Source organism: Macaca nemestrina, chromosome 3 (genome assembly GCF_043159975.1).
Source record: "Macaca nemestrina isolate mMacNem1 chromosome 3, mMacNem.hap1, whole genome shotgun sequence".
NCBI lineage: Eukaryota > Metazoa > Chordata > Mammalia > Primates > Cercopithecidae > Macaca > Macaca nemestrina.
In genome coordinates this window covers 24,594,398-24,614,841 of record NC_092127.1, presented here as the reverse complement: position 1 = coordinate 24,614,841, position 20,444 = coordinate 24,594,398, and the positions used below count along the sequence as shown (strand labels likewise).

At 44.7% G+C, this 20,444-nt stretch overlaps 1 protein-coding gene across 2 annotated transcripts in view; it reads right to left on the bottom strand.

The window, feature by feature from the left end:
- Window positions 1–20,444, bottom strand: part of LOC105466765 (transmembrane protein 192) — a 38,393-nt gene that overhangs the window by 4,587 nt on the left and 13,362 nt on the right. For both annotated transcript variants that reach the window (XM_071092859.1, XM_071092860.1), the window contains exons 3-5: window positions 19,431–19,695; window positions 8,507–8,641; window positions 4,986–5,088 (exon numbers count right to left, since the gene is read on the bottom strand). In XM_071092859.1, the coding sequence (XP_070948960.1) occupies window positions 4,986–5,088; window positions 8,507–8,641; window positions 19,431–19,695 (503 nt within the window). The remainder of the gene's footprint in view (window positions 1–4,985; window positions 5,089–8,506; window positions 8,642–19,430; window positions 19,696–20,444) is intronic.

The following is a 20,444-nucleotide window of genomic DNA, read 5'->3' as shown; positions in this document are numbered from 1 at the left end:
CCTATGAGTTTTTAGTAAAGCATATTGTATTTGTTACCTTTTCTTAGATGTCAGAAGCCAGGGCAATATTGCCAAATAAGAATATTTTCCTAAATCATTTTAGTAACTTCTACTCTTGAAATAAATTTAAAATGTTATAAACTTTCACAACTCTACATTTTAAAAAAGGTCATCACTGCTTTATTTAAGAAAGATCCTAATTTGTTAGAGTAAGATAATTGAGTATAAGTGATCAACTTAAATGGCATTTAAAGATAAGTAAAGGCAAAATTCATTCAATAATTAAATGACGATTAAAATAGACAACTCTGATCATGAGAAACAATTTTGTAAATGTATGGCATTTATTTCTTTTTGCATTTCTCCTTTTTTCTCCCATACCACAAACATGTATCTTTTTGCACTTGACACAAATAAAAATACTATTTAAGTATATAAAACAAACAAACAAAAAATCTAACTCCTTCCTACACTACTGCCCCAACCCACTTTGGTCTCACTGCTCAGAAGTAATAGCTATAAAGTGTTTTTAATTTCTTTTTTTTTTTTCTTTTGAGACAGAGTCTCGCTGTCTCCCAGGCTGGAGTGCAGTGGCGCGATTTCAGCTCACTGTAAGCTCCGCCTCCCAGGTTCACGCCATTCTCCTGCCTCAGCCTCCCAAGTAGCTGGGACTACAGGTGCCCGCCACCATGCCCAGCCAATTTTTTGTATTTTTAGTAGAGATGGGGTTTCACCGTGTTAGCCAGGATGGTCTCGATCTCCTGACCTCGTGATCCGCCCACCTCGGCCTCCCAAAGTGCTGCAATTACAGGCGTGAGCCACCGTGCCCGGCGAGTGTTTTTAATTTCCTTCCACTAATTTAAGATATTAGTACTAGGAATAGTGATGATGATAATGATAATGACAATAATATGCCAGATAAATTTTAATGTTGACTAAAAATTGCCTATTCAAGAAATAAAATGTTATTGGATGTGTTTTACTCAGATATCCTGTATGTGCTAAAAGGGAAATATTTCAAGGGATGGTGAGAAATTCAGTATGAAAAATATCACATGGGAATGGTCCCATGTGAACAAAAAAGATTTATTCTTAGAAATAGTTATGCTTATAAATAATGTGGTTACAGGAATGGGCTATGTAACCACGTTACTATTATTATTATTTTTTGAGACACAGTCTAGCTCTGTCATTCAGGCTGGAGTGCAGTGGCATGATCTCCGTTCACTGCAACCTCCGCCTCCTGGGTTTAAGCGATTCTCCTGCCTCAGCCTCCTGGGTAGCTGGGATTACCAGCGCCCACCACCACGCCCAGCTAATTTTTGTATACTTAGCAGAGATGGGGTTTCACCATGCTGACCAGGCTGGTCTGAACTGACCTCAGGTGATCCACCCGCCTCAGCCTCCCAAAGTGCTGGGATTACAGGCATGAGCCACCACGTCCGGCATAAACTGAATTTTATTGACCCCAAGTTAACCCCATGAGGTGAAGGGAATACATTTTAAAGTTTTCCATTAAGTCATAAGAGGGCAATATTAGGTAAACTCTTCAGTGCTCAGGGAGAACAAGATGAAATATGAAAAGGGTCAAGGTCAGGAAGACCAGTCTCTGAATTTAATAAGCCCAAAAGTTAACAAAGAGATAATCAAGAATTGATACTAAAGTTATTCCTCTATTTAGGATACAATGAAGAAAAAGAGTCAACAAAATAAGAAGGCAGATCATGGTAGGTGAAAAGTGACAAAAAAGGTTGTATTTTCTGGCCGGGCGTGGTGGCTCAAGCCTGTAATCCCAGCACTTTGGGAGGCCGAGACGGGCGGATCACGAGGTCAGGAGATCGAGATCATCCTGGCTAACATGGTGAAACCCCGTCTCTACTAAAAAAAATACAAAAAATACAAAAAACTAGCCGGGCGTGGTGGCGGGCGCCTGTAGTCCCAGCTACTCGGGAGGCTGAGGCTAGAGAATCGCTTGAACCTGGGAGGCAGAGGTTGCAGTGAGCCAGGATCGTGCCATTGCACTCCAGCCTGGGCAACAGAGTGTGACTCCTCTCAAAAAAAAAAAAAAAGAAAAAAGAAAGAAAGAAAGAAAGAACCACAGACGTGACGCAGATAAAGAAGAAAAGAGGTCTGAAGTCTGAGCTTTGGGCACACCAATCTTTAGGAGTCTGGAAGGCGAAGGGGAGCAGGATAAAGAGACTGAAAAAGGAAGGGCCGGCAAGGAAACCAGGAGAGCCCAGGGAAGCATTTCAAGGAACAGGCAGTGGTTAACTGTGCCCACTGCCACTGAGAGGCAAACACAAGGACCAAGAGTCAGTTCACTCTGGATTGGGCAAAGTAGAGGCCATCGGAGGGACTGCAGGGGAAGATGGGAGTAGGGTGACCAGTAAGGAGACTTTTGCATATCCAGGTGAGAGATGTTAGTGGCAGTGGAGGTAGAGAGCAGTGGTTGGATTATTATTTTATTTTTATTTTTATTTTATTTATTTATTTAGAGACAGAGTCTCACTCAGTTTATTTATTTATTTATTTAGAGACAGAGTCTCACTCAGTTTATTTATTTATTTATTTAGAGACAGAGTCTCACTCTGTCACCCAGGCTGGAGTGCAGTGGTGCCATCTTGGCTCACCTCAATCTCCACCTCCGGGGTTCAAGTGATTCTTCTGTTTCAGCCTCCAAAGTAGCTGAGATTACAGGTGTGAGCCACTGCACTCGGCCAGATTATTATTTTAGAGAGACCCAACAGGACTTGCTGATGGGTTATCTGGGTGGAGGTGGGGTGAAGGAAGTCAAGGATGATGCCAGCTTTCCGGCCTCAGCAACCTGTTGAAGAGCCATGCTACTTCCCAAGATGGGGTGGGGAGAAGGTTGAATTTGAGTTGGGAGAGGGCTCTGTGTTGGACACATTAAGTTTGCAGACATCCAACTGGAGATGCTGATGGCTAATGAGAAAGTCAGATACACAAATCTGGACCACAGGGGAAATACACAGTTGGAGATACATGTTTAGGAGTCAGCAGCATATTTATGGGATCTATTTTTCTGTTGTTGTTTATATCCACTTAATACTCATACAGAGTTTAAAAAAAAAAAAAGGTTCACAATGAAAAACAATTCCCTCCCTCACTCCTCATGATCCACCACCTCTGAGTTTCAGGTCCAAAGGCAGCCACTTCAACTCTTTGTAACTGTTTCTTCTATATTTCTCTGTATTTCCAAATAATGAGATTATACAATTTCTTGATTTTTCCATGTTTGCTATTTATCTGCAGACTTTCTATATAAGAAATTAGAATTTAGCTCTCTTACTTTCCCCAAATCCATATACATATAAATTTAATGTCTTCTTTCTTGTAGCCTCTTAATCCAGTAAGCAATATTCCAATTTTGGGTTAAATCAATATTCAGAATCTGTAATATCACTATGTAGATATTAGCCACAGTTAAATAAAAATGTAACAGTTGGCTAAATATTAGCTAGAGTTAAGCCATGTAAATCAGCCTTCTGATTTACCTAGAATTAATAATCACCTCGTTTTTTGTTCATATAGTTTTGTTTTTTGAGTCAGGGTCTCACTCTGTCGCCCAGGATGGAGTGCAGTGGCTCTCTGCAGCCTCAGTCTCCTGGCCTCAATCAATCCTCTCACCTCAGCCTCTTGAGTAGCTGGGACCACAGGTGCTTGCCACCACACTTGGCTAATTTTTTGTACTTTTGCAGAGACAGGGTTTTGGCATGTTGCCCAGGCTGGTCTTGAACTCCAGGGCTTCAGTGGTCCACCCATCTTGACCTCCCAAAGTGCTGAGATCACAGGCGTGAGCCACCACACGGGCCTGTATAGTTTTTTACATCTACTTTAGCCCCAAGATCTCCAACAGATGTGAATGATATTTTAATTACCATGGAAGTCACTTAGGGAGAGACTGTATAGAAACAAGGGAGGGCAGACCGGGCTGGCTGTTCGGGAGGCTAAAGTGGGAGGACTGCTTGAGCCCAGGAGTTTGAGGCCAGCCTGGGCAACACAGAGAGACTCCATCCCTTAAAAAGAAAGAAACAGGCCGGGCGAGGTGGCTCATGCCTGTAATCCCAGCACTTTGGGAAGCCGAGGCTGGCGGATCACCTGAGGTCAGGAGTTCGAGACCAGCCTAACATGGAGAAACCCCATCTCTACTAAAAATACAAAATTAGCCAGGCTAATATACAGGTGCCACATGCCTGTAATCCCATCTACTGGGGAGGCTGAGGCAGGAGAATCGCTTGAAACTGGGAGGTGGAGGTTGCAGTGAGCCAACATCATGTCATTGCACACCAGCCTGGGCAACAAGAGCAAAACTCCATCTCAAAAAAAAAAAAAAGAAAAACGAAAAAAACAAAGACACCTATAAAAAAAGGTGCTTTGGTCGGGCGCGGTGGCTCACACCTGTATTCCCAGCACTTTGGGAGGCCAAGGCAGGCGGATCACGAGGTCAGGAGATCGAGACCATCCTGGCTAACACAGTGAAATCCCGTCTCTACTAAAAATACAAACAAAATTAGCCGGGCGTGGTGGCGGGCGCCTGTAGTCCCAGCTACTCGCGAGGCTGAGGCAGGAGAATGGTGTGAACCCGGGAGGCGCAGCTTGCAGTGAGCCGAGATTGCACCACTGCACTCCAGCCTGGGCTACAGAGCGAGACTCTGTCTCAAAAAAAAAAAAAAAAAAAAAAAAGGGGGCTTCAAAGAGGGAGTAACCAGTTAATGATGCCAAAAGCTCTTTAGAGGTCAAGTAGGTTGGCTAAGTGGTTAATCTTACTTTTGCATCAAATATATGGCCTGTTTAATACATTTACATATCCTGATTTAGACTTGATTTCATACAGCTGAAAGGAAATAAACAAATCAAACAAATGTAAAAGTACATATACACGATCACAAATTCCAAGCATCAGAATGGTTTCTAGCCTTCTAGGGGGAAAAACTCAATTATTTTATTTCTTACCTACATCTTACCTGAATCCAGTCTCCGAGGTAATATTGCTGGGGTAAGCATAGATTTTTTCTTCCTCAAGTATATCAGGCTCTGGTTTAGCTTTATTAAATCTCTGGATTTTCACTAAAATAATAAAGTCATTATTATATCGAATTCTGAAAAACAAGTCTAGTTTCATTTTTTCAAATTATGCTAATTTGCTGTTCTTATTAACGTCCTCGAATATTTCAAAGTCTACTATGTGCCAGGCCTGTTCTAAGCTCTGCAAATACAGGGATTGCATTAGTCTTGAAAATAGCAATAATAGCTGACATTTATTGTGCACTTAGAACACATGAGGCACAGTTTAAATGTTTTACATGGATGCCCTCATTCAGTTCTCATAACCACCTGCATGAAGTGGATGCACTTATTACCCCCCAGTGAAGCCCAGAGAAGTTGAGCAACCAGTCAGCCATCTAATTCAGAAATCATGACTTCCTCTGGTCCAGGGGAAAACAGAGATAATAAGCCGACATTCTAAGACAGTATGGAAAGTACCTTCAACAGAAGCTTGTGCAAGAGGCTTGCACAAGGAGTTGTCAAGCTGCTTTTTGGCCTGGAAAGCAGTGCCTAACTCAACAGGAGATATTAGAGAGGGGAAAGAGGATAGAGCTTGAGCCCATCCTTGAGAGAAACACAGGAATTAATCACACAGACTAGGAGAATAAAGAAGGGTGCTTCAGGTGCAGGAGGAGTCGGAACAAATGCTATGGTCTTGAGAAGCTACACATATGTATGGGTGCGAGGGTGTATGGACAAGGGGTGAGGTTGGGAAGGTGGGCAGAGAATGCATCAGGAGTGGCTGGTGTGTCATGCAAGGCATTTACTTTTTTTTTTTTTTTTTTTGAGACAGAGTCTTGCTCTGTCACCCAACCTTGGCTCACTGCAACCTCCGTCTCTGCCTCCTAGGTTCAAGCAATTCTCCCACCTCAGCCTCCCAGCTGGGATTACAGGTGTGCGCCACCACACCCAGCTAATTTTTTTGTATTTTCGGTAGAGATGGTGTTTCACCATGTTGGCCATGCTGGTTTCAAATTCCTGGGCTCAAGTGATCCGACCGCCTCAGCTTCCCAAAGTGCTGGGACTACAGGCGTGAGTCATCAGGCCCGGCCTAAGGCATTTAGATTTTATCCTCAGAGCAACTGGCAGTCATTGAAAGGATCTCACCATCATCCCTGAAGAGCAGGCTATGTAGAGGCCATTCAAGGAGAACCTTTCAGGCCCAGCATGATGGCTCATGTCTGTAATCCCACCACTTTGGGAGGCCGAGGCAGGTAGATGATCTGACCTCCGGAGTTGGAGACCAGCCCGGCAAACATGGTGAGATGCCGTCTTTATTAAAAATACAAAAATTAGCTGGGCATGGTGGTAGGCACCTATAATCCTAGCCACTCAGGAGGCTGAGGCAGGAGAATCTCTTAAACCCAGGAGGCGGAGGTTGCAGTGAGCTGAGATCGCGCCATTGCACTCCAGCCTGGGCGACGAGAGCGAAACTCTGTCTCAAAAAAAAAAAAAAAAAAAAAAAAGAAAAGAAAATGCTTTTTATGCCACAGGAAAACTTCAGATTTTTTTTCCTTCAGCTGTTAGAAAACTCTGGGCAGGGAAGCTGTTAACAATCAGAGTTAAGTATGAACAAGATCACACTGGCAGGAATAAGAAATATGAATCAGTGGACAGAGGGAAAGAGACCTGTTATGTGTCTATTGGATACAGCCATGCAAGAGATGATGAGTACCTACCTAACCAAGGCAGTGAGTGGCAGGGACCAAAGAAAAGAGACAGAGCTGAAAGACAGGTCCTGTCTGTCAGTAAGACTGATGACTGACGATCCCCAATCCTATCCAGTTCTTGGGGAGTGAGGTAGAAGGAAGAAGGTAGATGACTCCTACGTTTCTAGGATGGGCTGGTATTGTTAACTGAGCTAGAAGAGGAGGGTTAGGATGGAGGGAAATTTTGAAGAAAATTATGTTCTGTTCAATTCTGATCTTGTTGGTACCTGTGGGACATGTGGATGAAAACTTCACTAAGCAGATGCATATATAAAATTTGGGGCCGGGCGCGGTGGCTCACGCCTGTAATCCCAGCACTTTGGGAGGCCGAGGCGGGCGGATCACAAGGTCAGGAGATCGAGACCACGGTGAAACCCCGTCTCTACTAAAAATACAAAAAATTAGCCGGGCGCGGTTGTGGGCGCCTGTAGTCCCAGCTACTCGGGAGGCTGAGGCAGGAGAATGGCGTGAACCCGGGAGGCGGAGCTTGCAGTGAGCCGAGATCGCGCCACTGCACTCCAGCCTGGGCGACAGAGCGAGACTCCGTCTCAAAAAAAAAAAAAAAAAAAAAAAAAAAAAAAAAATTTGGGACCAGGTGCGGTGGGTCATGCCTGTAATCCCAGCACTTTGGGAGGCCAAGGTGGGCAGATCACCTGAGGTCAGGAGTTAGAGACCATCCTGGCTAACATGACGAAACCCCACCTCTATTAAAGTGCTAGCCTCCTAAAGTGCTAGGATTACAGACATGAGCCACTGTCCCTGGCCTATTTCTCAATTTTTAATTTTAAATGTCAAGCTAACATTTCAGCTGCCTTCAGAGAAGCAAAAGTTTGCGGATGTTTTTGTTGTTGTTGTCTTAGGAGACAGGGTCTTACTCTGTCACCCAGGCTGGAGTGCGGGCATGTGATCTCGGCTCATTGCAACCTCTGCCTCCCAGGCTCTAGTGATCCTCCCACTTTAGCCTCCTGAGGGGTTGGGACCACAGTTGTGTACCACCACACCTGGCTAATTTTTTGTATTTTTTGTAGAGATGGATTTCATCATGTTGCCCAGGCTGGTCTTGAACTCCAGAGCTCAAGTGATCCTCCTGCCTCAGTCTCCCAAAGTGCTGGGATTACAGGCTTGAAGCACCTTTCCCAGCCCAAAAAGTACATGTCTTGTTTTAATGAAAAAGGTTCACTTGCGTTGACAAAAATTTATTAATGACACAATCTTAAAAGAATGGGGTCTCACAAGTGGTGGCTGTACCTTCCTGTTGGTTTGAAATTAAAAAAGTCGGGCCGGGCGCGGTGGCTCAAGCCTGTAATCCCAGCACTTTGGGAGGCCGAGACGGGTGGATCACGAGGTCAGGAGATCGAGACCATCCTGGCTAACAGGGTGAAACCCCGTCTCTACTAAAAAAAATACAAAAACCTAGCCGGGCGAGGTGGCGGGCGCCTGTAGTCCCAGCTGCTCGGGAGGCTGAGGCAGGAGAATGGCGGGAAACCGGGAGGCGGAGCTTGCAGTGAGCTGAGATGCGGCCACTGCACTCCAGCCTGGGCGACAGAGTGAGACTCCGTCTCAAAAAAAAAAAAAAAAAAAAAAAAAAGAAATTAAAAAAGTCTGCATGTGGTCACCACTCAGATACACAGAGAACTTCCTTGTTGCTAAGATAATGGGCTATACTTTACACTGGGAGGAAAGGAAGCAGTTCGAGGTTCCTATAAGAACAGGCTCATTGTAATTCTCACCTGTGTAAATGAGGAGACATATCAGGGAACAGATGAGTTCCAGGGCCAAGAGGGCCAGAATGAGGTCAAGATACAATCTGCCGGGCTCTGGGAAGGAGTGCTGCATGCACAGTATGAGGAGAAGCACTGTGTTGCCTGAGGAGGAGAAACATAAAACACAGCGTGTGATGAGAAAGACATATATGGTCTTTGTCCAATAGATAGTTGGCCTTTGTCTGGTTCCTTATACAGAGCTCCTAAAACACTTGTTAATTTCCTGCGTGATCAGAGCCTTCAGAAATGAAGACCCAGGCCAGGTGCAGTGGCTCACACCTGTAATTTCAGCATTTTGTGAAGCCAAGGCAAGAGGACTGCTTGAGCCCAGGTGGTCAAGATCAGCTTAGGCAACATAGCAAGACCCCACATCTACAAAACAATATAAAAAATTAGCCAGGCATGGTGGCACACATCTGTACACATATCTGTCACCTCGTACAGCAACAGCAGCTACCTGGGAGGCTAAGGTGGGAGGATTGCTTGAGCCTGGGAGGTTGAGGCTGCAGTGAGCTGAGGTCGTGCCAATGCACTCCAGCCTGGGCAACAGAGCAAGACCCTATCGCAAACAAACAAACAAACAAAACTAAAAAAAAAGAAAAGAAATGAAAGACCCAGAGAAAACTATTCTTATGCTTAGGTTTGATGAAGAATGGACAGCCATGTAGAAATGTGATTGGACAAAGTATAATCTAATAGGAATAGACTGAAGGGCGTAACCCAGTAAGGCCTGTCTATTCAGATTCTTCTTGGCGTCTGTGTAGACTCCTCACCCCCAACCCTCCTGCCATATAGGGCAGGACCCCTCTGAAATAAGGGTCTTCAAGGGAAAAGGGTAAAGGGAGAAAGTGACCTTGTCTAGATTTGATGGCCTGCTTTGGGAGAGAGGAATCTAGTTTCTACGGCCTGCCTTTGGGAAGAAGCGTTCTGGTTTCTATGACTGGCCAGGGGAGAAAGGAGGACAAGAAACAGGAGGGCAGGAAGGCAGAGAGGCTTTGCTTCTGAGCCCCTTCCAATCTCCGTTAGTTTGGAGTACTCAGCATGCCAGAGCCCTGCACTTTGGAGTATGGTGTTCTGAATCCCAACAGGTATATTTGGTTTTTGTATAGAGTTCCTAAAACCCTTGGAATTTCCTGATAGAAGTGTCTTTTAGGCCGGGCGCAGTGGCTCAGGTCTGTAATCCTAACACTTTGGGAGGCCAAGGTGGGCGGATCACTTGAGGTTGGGAGTTTGAGACCAGCCTGACCAACATGGAGAAACCCCGTCTCTACTAAAAATATAAAATTGGCTGGGCATGGTGGCACATGCCTGTAATCCTAGCTACTTGGGAGGCTGAGGCAGGAGAATCACTTGAACCCAGGAGGCGGAAGTTGCAGTGAGCCAAGATCGTGGCACTGCACTCAGCCTAGGCAACAAGAGCGAAACCCCATCTCAAAAAAAAAAAACACACACAAAAAACAAAAACAAAAAAGGTATGGTGGTGGGACATGCCTAGTCCCAGCTACTTGAGAGTTTGAGGCAGGAGAATCACTTGAACCCGGGAGGCGGAGGTTGCAGTGAGCCAAGATCACACCACTGCACTCCAGCCTGGTGACAGAGCGAGACTCCATTTCAAAAAAAAAAAATCTATTGAACAATGAGTTCTGATGAACTTCCAGGTTGCTGGGAGGGTGGTGCACCCCAACTCCATGTGGACAGAAGTTCCTGTACTTGGGACCCTGCTAGACCTCACGCAATGTACCTCTTCATCTGGCTGTTCATCTATCTCCTTTATAACAAACCACAAAACATAAGTGTTTCCCTGAGTTTTGTGAACCATTCTAGCAAATTACAGAACTCAAGAAGAGAGGGGCCAGGTATGGTGGCTCACACCCGTAATCCCAACACTTTGGGAGGCCGAGGCAGGTGGATCACTTGAGGTCAGGAGTTCGAGAGCAGTATGGCCAACATGGCGAAACGCTGTCTCCACTAAAAATACAAAAATTAGCTGGTGTGGTGGTGCACATCTGTAATCCCAGCTACTTGGGAGGCTGACACAGGAGAATCACTTGATCCCAGAAGGCAGAGGTTGCAGTGAGCTGAGATCGCACCACTGCACTCCAGCCTGGGAGAAAGAGAGACACTTTGTCTCAAAAAAAAAAAAAAAAAAAAAGGAGGTCATAGAAACCCCAGTTTATAACTGGTACGTCAGAAGTATGGGAAGCATGGTCTTTCAACAGACATCTGAAATGGGGAGAGCCTTGTGGGATTGAGCCCTTTAATTTGTGGGATCTAAGACTATCTGCGGATAGATGGTGCTATAATTGGATTAAGTTGAAGAACACCCAGTTGGTGTCTGCTGGAAAACTGAATTAAACCGTTGTAGAGGAAACTCTACACATCTAGTTTAGTAAGAAGTGTTCTGTGTAGGAACGTAGAAAAGCAGTTTTTTCAGACAACATGTTAGAACTCAGCACTGACACCCACAAGGGCATACCTGCACACAAAACTATTTATTCTTAGCAGCAAAGGAAGTTAAAGGATAAAAACAAAATACTGCTAAATTTGGGGGAAAATGGAAAAAAAATCTATACATCTAAGAGTCAATAATGGCCCATAATACAAATATATAAAAACTTGAACTTTCTTAAAAACTTAGGAATGATTTTTTGCTTTACAGAATTATTAACAATTACTTCCTTTGGGTACCCAATGCAAGTAAAAAGTAATGCCATTTTTAGAAGTTTGCATTTAAGACACAAAAAAGAAAAAAAAAATGTTTGCCTTAGACCAGTTCTTCAGGACCCACATGGTGGGAATCCTAGGAGCCCATTCTGGTCACCTCGTACAGCAACAGCAGAACTAAAGGATGATTAAGAGTGTGCCCATGATCCAAACTACCTGGATGAAAACCCAGGACAAGTTACCTAGTATCTCTGCTCTTCCAGTCCCCATCTAAAAAATGGGGGTAACAGTACCTTCCTCAGAATGCTGGTCTTTTTTTTTTTTTTTTTTTTGAGTTGGAGTCTTGCTCTGCTGCCCAGGCTGGAGTGCAAAGGCACAATCTCAGCTCATTGCAACCTCTGCCTCCCGGGTTCAAGCGATTCTCTTGCCTCGGCGTCCTGAGCAGCTGGGATTACAGGTGTGCACCATCATGTCCGGCTAATTTTTGTATTTTTAGTAGAAACCGGGTTTCACCACGTTAGCCAGGCTGGTCTTTTTTTTTCTGAGACGGAGTCTCTCTCTGTCGCCCAGGCTGGAGTGCAGTGGCGCGATCTCCGCTCACTGCAAGCTCCGCCTCCCGGGTTCACGCCATTCTCCTGCCTCAGCCTCCCGAGCAGCTGGGACTACAGGCGCCCGCCACCGCGCCAGGCTAATTTTTTGTATTTTTAGTAGAGACAGGGTTTCACTATGGTCTCGATCTCCTGACCTCATGATCCGCCCGCCTCAGCCTCCCAAAGTGCTGGGATTACAGGCATGAGCCACCGCGCCCGGCCACCAGGCTGGTCTTGAACTCCTGACTGCAAGTGATCTGCGAGCCTCGGCCTCCCAAAGTGCCTGGCCCACAGTGCTATTCTGGGGAGTGAGTTAATATGTGAAAAATTCTTAGAACAGTGCCTGGCCTGTAAATGTTCAATAAATATTACCTGTTTCCACCCCCCACCACACACTCAGCATATCTATTACTTACTTAGGAGGACCAGGACCATTTTAACCTCAATTTGCATTTTTATTCTGACAAATGTCAAAGAGAAGTTCAGGGGCAGACTCTGTAGCATCTTATCTTAGAATTTTCTAAAACTTATTTAACACATTTATGTGAGTCTGATCCTGAGAGGGAAAATGCTTAATTTATCTTCTATTGCTTGACACAAAAGAAATGATTGTGAGCCAAAGAGCCTTGCTGAAAGAACCCCCAATTCAAACTAACTACACAAGCCTAGGAGTTTGAGACTACAGTGAGCTATGACAGCACAACTACACTCCAGCCTGGGCAACAGAGCGAGACCTTGTCTCTAAAACAAACAAACAAAACAAAAAACAAAACAAAAAGAGTTTTGACAAAATATCACTGAATTTAAAAAAGAAAAGTAACGACACAAAGTTACCTTCTAGCAGGCCCACTCAAGCAATGACCTGTCACAGTATATTAGCATATTGACAGATTCTTTGTAAATCAGTTTTGTGAACAAGATAAATATAGGTTTTTTGTTTTTTTCTTTTCTTTTCTTTTTTTTTTTTTTTTTTGAGAGGGAGTCTTGCTCTGTCACCAAGGCTGGAGTGCAGTGGCATAATCTCGGCTCACTGCAACCTCCGCCTCCCAGGTTCATGTGATTCTCCTGCCTCAGCCTCTCGAGTAGCTGGGATTACAGGCATGTGCCACCACACCCGGCTAATTTTTGTGTTTTTCGTAGAGACGGGGTTTCACCATGTTGGTCAGGCTGGTCTTGAACTCCTGACCTTGTGATTCGCCTGCTTCGGACTCCCAAAGTGCTGGGATTACAGGTGTTAGCCACCCCACCCGGCCGATACAGTTTTACAACATTTAGGAAAGAAATATACGCTAGGAAAAAAAAAAACTTCTGCAGAGAAATGAAAAGAGTTTTCAAAGGATTTTAAAAGTACAGGGCAAATCCTATGTACCAGTAAGTTCACAGTCTGGTGGGAAAGCAATACTGAAATAAAACATTCCTTATAATGGTATGTGCTGTGGACATTACACAAGTACCCTCCTTGAAGAAGACCACCCCATATAATATCTTAGTTCAGACGAAAGCCACTTCACCTCTGGGTTACCACATCAGCCTCCTTACCAGTTTTGTGCTAACCAAACACACTCTCCAGTTATACAGTAATAGTTTAATAGCTGGTGTCTTTTTTTTTTTTGAGACAGAGTCTTACTCTGTTGCCCAGGCTAGTGAGATCTCAGCTCACTGTAACCTCTGCCTCCCCAGTTCAAGCGATTCTTGGCCTCCCTAGTAGCTGGAATTACAGGCGCCTGCCACGCCACCATGCCCAGCTAATTTTTGTATTTGTTTTGTTTTTTTTTTGATTTGCAGTTTTGCTCTTGTTGCCCAGGAGGGAGTGCAATGGTGCAATCTCAGCTTACTGTAACCTCCGCCTCCCTGGTTCAAGCGATTCTTCTGTTTCAGCCTCCTGAGTAGCTGAGATTACAGATGCCCGCCACCATACCTGGCTAATTTTTTGTATTTTTAGTAGAGATGGAGTTTCACCATGTTGGCCAGACTGGTCTCGAACTCCTGACCTCAGGTGATCCGCCGACCTCGGTCTCCTAAAGTGCTGGGATTATAGGCGTTAGCCATGGCACCTGGCCTAATTTTTGTATTTTTAACAGAGACGGGTTTTCATCATGTTGGCCAGGCTGGTCTGGAATCCCTGGCCTCAAGTGACCCGCCTGCCTTGGCCTCCCAAAGTGCTGGGATTACAGGAGTGAGCTACCAAGCCCGGCCTAGTTTAGTGTTTTTTAAATGGTTTTATAACCATAGACACAGTCTAAGTGTTTTTTGTTTTACGTCACTCACCATTTTAAAAAGATTCTAGGCTGGCAGTGGCTCCTGAGGTCAAAAGTTTGAGACCAGCCTGACCAACATGGAGAAACCCCATCTCTACTAAAAATACCAAATAAGCTGGGTGTGGTGGTGCATGCCTGTAATCCCAGCTACTTGGGAGGCTGAGGCAGAAGAATCGCTTGAACCCGGGAGGTGGCGGTTGCGGTGAGCTGAGATCCTGCCATTGCACTCCAGTCTGAGCGACAGAGCGAGACTCTGTCTCAAAAAAAAAAAAAAAAAAAAAAAACAAAGATTCTAGGCAGGTGCAGTGGCTCATGCCTGTAATCCCAACACTTTGGGAGGTCAAGGCAGGTGGATCACTTGAGGTTGGGAGTTCAAGACCAGCCTGACCAACACGGTGAAACCCCGTCTCTACTAAAAATACAAAATTAGCTGGGCGTGGTAGTGCATACCTGTAATCCCAGCCACTCAGGAAGCTGAGGCAGAAGAATTGCTTGAACCCAGGAGGTGGAGGTTGCAGTGAGCCAAGATGGCACCACTGCACTCCAGCCTGGGCAACAAGAGTGAAACACAGTCTCAAAAAAAAAAAAAAAAAAAAAAGATTCTAAGGTTAATGCTTGCTATTCATTAAGAATATTTGGGGCTGGACACGGTGGTTCACGCCTTTAATCCCAGCACTTTGGAAGGCCAAGGCGGGTGGATCACAAGGTCAGGAGATCAAGACCATCCTGGCTAACATGGCTAAACCCTGTCTCTACCAAAAATAGAAAAATTAGCCGGGCGAGGTGGCGGGCGCCTGTAGTCCCAGCTACTCGGGAGGCTGAGGCAGGAGAATGGTATGAGGGAAACGGAGCTTGCAGTGAGCCGAGATCGTGCCACTGCACTCCAGCCTGGGCGACAGAGAGAGACTCTATCTCAAAAAAAAAAAAAAAAGAATATTTGGAAGAAATAAGTTCCTGTGGGCTGGGCAATCCTGTAATGACCAGAAACTGAGAGCTACCACGCCTGGGCTCCAGTGTAGGATCTGCTGCCTCCTAGAAACGAAACCCACGATCTCACCCAGACCTGGACTCCTCCACTGTAAAACGGGGGAAATAATGCTTATCACACAGGGTTTTGGTAGGAAGCAATGAACTAACAATGCCTAAGTAGACATGTAGTAAATGCCATGTATCATTATTATTATTAAAACAAGAATTCTAATTTTCAATTCCAGGTACATGCTATGCAGCCCCTCCTCCAAACAAAACTCACAGGGGACTTGAAGTCAGATGCTATGCTACATATAGGAGAGACCTAGCTGCTCTGACTCACCCCAGGGCACCAGACCCAGATATCAGTGAGGACTCCAGCAGGCATTTCTACAAGTCAACTAAGAGTCTCAGGCCCTCCCAAAGAATGTGGGCCTCTGAGAACTAAAGGTAAGCAGGAAGGACACAATCACTATGCCCTCAGGTCCTACAATTCCTGCCGAGAATTCCCTCCAGAATTGAGCAGTTCCCTTGAACTGCACTTTTGCATGTCCTCAGCCTCTGGCTTCACACTTTGAGGCCCCAGAGAGACTGTTCGACTGGACCCATATGATGGGTTGAAAATTACTATTTTCAGTGAAGGACCAAGTTTTCATTTCAATGTGAAAAAAGCCCCAAATATGCAACTTGGCTCTGTAACTAATAATAATTGATTATTTTATTTTATTTTATTTTATTTTAAGATGGAGTCTCACTCTGTCCCTCAGGCTGGAATGCAATGGCGCCATCTTCACTCACTGCAACCTCCACCTCCCAGGTTCAAGCAATTCTCCTGCCTCAGCCTCCTGAGTAGCTGGGATTATAGGCACCCACCACCACTCCCAGTCATGCCCAGCTAATTTTTTTTTTTTTTTTGTATTTTTAGTACAGACGGGGTTTCACCATGTTAGCCAGGCCTGTCTCGGACTCCTGACATCAGGTGATCCGCCTGCCTCGACCTCCCAAAGTGCTGGTATTACAGGTGTGAGCCACCAAATACATTTTATGGCCCAAATACATTTTGAACTCAAATATTATTAGGCGGGGCGCAGTGGCTCATGTCTGTAATGCCAGCACTATGGGAGGCTGAGGTGAGTGGATCACCTGAGGTCAGGAGTTCGAGACCAGCCTGGCCAACACGGTGAAGCCTCGTCTCTACTAAAAATACAAAAATTTGCTGTGCATGGTGGTGCATGACTGTAGTCCAGCCTGGGGAGGCTGAGGCAGGAGAATCAGTTGAACCTGGGAGGCAGAGGTTGCAGTGAGCTGAGTTCACACCACTGCACTCCAGCCTGGACAACAGAGCAAGACTCCCCGTCTCAAAAAAAAAAAAAAAATATATATATATATATATATATATATATGGATCTAAGGAAGGAGAACAGATAAATCGGGTAAATATTTTCACTTGGTAGGAAAGCAAAGCCCTTTCTCCCATCTCTACCCAAAAGTAAATAATGTTTTTTCTTCTCTGGAAAATAACAAAATATATCAGGCTGAAGTTAATATTATCAGTACTGTTATCTGTAAGTCCTACATCTCCATAGATTTATCTTGTTTTTTTTTTCTTTGCAAATATGAAAAAATATTTTAAAAAATAGAAATAAGATAAGTACCTGCTCCATTCCTTTTGATTTTCTGGGTTTCACATGAGCCACATAAATGTGACATCACCTGTGATTCTAAAGGTCCAAGTGTTCAGAAACAGATTATGATCACTGCTCACACGTTTAACAAGAATTTGAAAGGCAGATGTTGGAAAGGTAAAGATCAAACAATATCTTTGTGAGCTTCAAAAATACTATTTCCAGACCATCACTTGAGAAACTGAATATTATTTTGGTCACAGATCATATAAGATCTTTTGTAGTTTAAAAATAAGCTTTTTTCTTTTTTTTTAGTCTTTGTGTTACCCTGACATCTTCTGGCCAAAAGAGAGTGCTGCACATCAACAGCTGAACATTATCAAGCTCATTCTCACAAGCGGCAGGGAGCGATACATGCTCCCACTTTAAGAGCAGTCAAGATCACCCATCTCTATAAACTGCTTAGCCCTGTTATAGCATAGCCCTTCAGCTTCCACTGAGAATTTCACTGAGTAGATAAACTTGCAGTTTACCCTTTAAGAAAATGCACTAACAGAACAGAAGAAAAATAAATTCTATAGAGCCTTTTTTTGTTTTTTTAGAGAAAAATCTTTAATTTGATTCAATTTTTTTTTTCTTTTTTTATAGAGAAGGGTATCACTCTTTCACCTAGGCTGGAGTGTGGTGCATACTCATAGCTCACTGCAGCCTCAAACTCCTAGGCTCAAGTGGATCCTCCCACCTCAGCCTCCCAAGTAGCTAGGACTACAGGCACAGGCCACTACACATGACTAATTTATTTATTTTTATTTTGTTTTATTTTATTTATTTATTTTGAGATGGAGATTTATTTATTCGTTTATTTAGAGATGGAGTCTCATTCTGTCACCCAGGCTGGAGTGGCATGATCTCTCAGCTTAAGGCAAACCTCCACTTCCTGGGTTCAAGCGATTCTCAGCCTCCCAAGTAGCTGGGATTACAGGCGCCTCCCACCACACCCAGCTAATTTTTGTGTTTTTAGTAGAGATGGGGTTTCACCATGTTGACCAGGCTGGTCTCAAACTCCTGACCTCAAGTGATCCTCCCGCCTCAGTCTCCCAAAGTGCTGAAGTGCTGGCATTACCCGCATGAACCACCATGCCCTGCCTTAATTTTTTTAGATGGAGTTTCGCTCTTGTTACCCAGGCTGGAGTGCAATGGTACGATCTCAGCTCACTGCAACCTCCACCTCTGGGATTCAAGCAATTCCCCTGCCTCAGCCTCCCAAGTAGCTGGGATTACAGGCGCCCGCCACCACGTTCAGCTAATTTTTGTTTTTTTTTTTTTTGAGGCGGAGCTTCAATCTTGTTGCCCAGGCTGGAGTGCAATGGCACAATCTCGGCTCACCGCAACCTCCGCCTCCTAGGTTCAAGCAACTCTCCTGCCTCAGCCTCCCTAGTAGCTGGAATTACAGGCATGTGCCACCAGACCCAGCTAATTTTGTATTTTTAGTAGAGACGGGGTTTCTCCATGTTGGTCAGGCTGGTCTCGAACTCCCGACCTCAGGTGATCCACCCACCTCAGCCTCCCAAAGTGCTGGGATTATAGGCATGAGCCACCACGCCCAGCCAATTTTTTTTTTTTTTTTTTTTTTTTTAATTTAGCTTGGGCTGGGCGCGGTGGCTCAAGTCTGTAATCCCAGCACTTTGGGAGGCCGAGACGGGCGGATCCCACAGTCAGGAGATCGAGACCATCCTGGCTAACACGGTGAAACCCCGTCTCTACTAAAAAACACAAAAAACTAGCCGGGCGAGGTGGCGGGCGCCTGTAGTCCCAGCTACTCGGGAGGCGGAGGCAGGAGAATGGCGTAAACCCAGGAGGCGGAGCTTGCGGTGAGCTGAGATCCGGCCACTGCACTCCAGCCTGGGCAACAGAGCAAGACTCCGTTTCAAAAAAAATAAAAACAAAACCAAAAAAACCCACATTAGCCGGGTATGGTGGCACGCACCTGTAGTCTCAGCTACTCAGGAGGCTGAGGTGAAGGATTGCTTAAGCCCAGGAATTCCAGGCTATACTGAGCCATGAAGGTGCTACTGCCTTTCAGCCTGGGTGACAGAGCAAGGCCCTGTCTCAGAAAAAATAAAATTAAATTAAAAAATTCCCTCTCCTTACCCTCAAATATCAAATAGCAACAGCATTTCTATCTTTATGAGATGAGTAAACCACCTGATAACAAAAGAGAGTATAATTCCACATTTCACACATGCTATGAGGATACCATGTTCATAACAAATAACAGATTTCAAATGAAAATTAAAGCTGTATATTTCATAAGAAAAGCTTTTTTTGTTTTTTTTGAGATGGAGTCTTGCTGTGTTGCCAGGCTGGAGTACAGTGGCACGATCTCAGCTTACTGCAACCTCTGACTCCCTGGTTCAAGTGATTCTCCTGCTTCAGCCTCCTGAGTAGCTGGGATTACAGGCATGTGCCACCACGCCCAGTTAATTTTTGTATTTTTGGTAGAGACCGGGTTTCACCATGTTGGCCAGGCTGGTCTCAATCTCCTGACCTCGTGATCCGCCTGCCTCAGCATCCCAAAGTGCTGGGATTACAGGCGTGAGCCACCGCACCCGGCCAAGAAAAGCTTTAAGACATTAAAGTGATCCAAATTTTAGTGGTTAGAATACACATCACCCTTACAAAAATGAGAGAATATATTTGATTCTAAAATCAAACTTCACATATTCTTTCTGCTGTCATTTTTGTCCCTCAAGCATCCAAGTAGCTGAGAGAAAACTGGACGTACCAGAGGAGTGTATCATTAACGCAAGTCTCTTGAGATGCCTTGTCGATCGGTAGATCAAGTTATAGCCTCGGTTTCTGATTTTGCTGTGGTGATACTGGATGTAGCATTCAAGGAGTAAATGGAGAATCCACAAAATAACTTTCCCAAGGATTATAACCGTTTGAACTTTCAGTGGGTTTGTGTAATTTCCTGGGCACTTGTCCTCATTTGGATTAGGATAAGAACAAAGCACACCTGTTAAAAATGCTAAAATAACAAACACAAGCTGAGGGAAAGGAGAGCAGAAAGATTAATTTCAATATTTGTAATTAGGAAACAATAACTACCATCCCAGCATGCATTCTTATATCTACAGCTTCCCCTATCCATTTTTATACATGAATTTTTAAATGTATTTTCATTTTGTTTTTTTTTAATGTATTTTTGTTTTCTGTGTGAGATACAGTCGTGCCCTGTTGCCCAGGCTGCAGTACAGTGGTATCATCTCTGCTCACTGCAGCCTCAACCTCCTGGGCTCAAGAAATCCTCCTACCTCAGTCTCTGGAGTAGCTGGAACTACAGGCCCATGCCACCACACCTGGCCAATTAAAAAAATTTTTTTTATAGAGACAGGTTCTTGCTATGGTACCCAGGCTGGTACAGAGTATGTTATACAAAAAGTAAAAGGAAAGAAGAAAAAGAGGTCACCATCTGGAAACCACAAGGTTACCCCCCCTGCACATGGTGGTACCAAGAAGGCGGCACTTCAGCTGGGATCTGGGGATCAGGAAGCCATGGTGGAGCCATACCACAGCTACTAGTGCCCTCAAGGAAAGGGGATACCACCTCTCCCCCCAGTGATTCAGTTCTGAACTCAAGACTCCCACAGTGCACTTCGCTGGAGAGGAATCCCAGCTGCAGGGGAAGCTAGGAAATGTACTGGGGGAAATGGTCCCTGCAGACAGCAAACCCATCAGTAGGAGGCTGAGCAAAGGCTGAGCAAGTCAATCAACTCCATTCACAGTCCTCACAAAT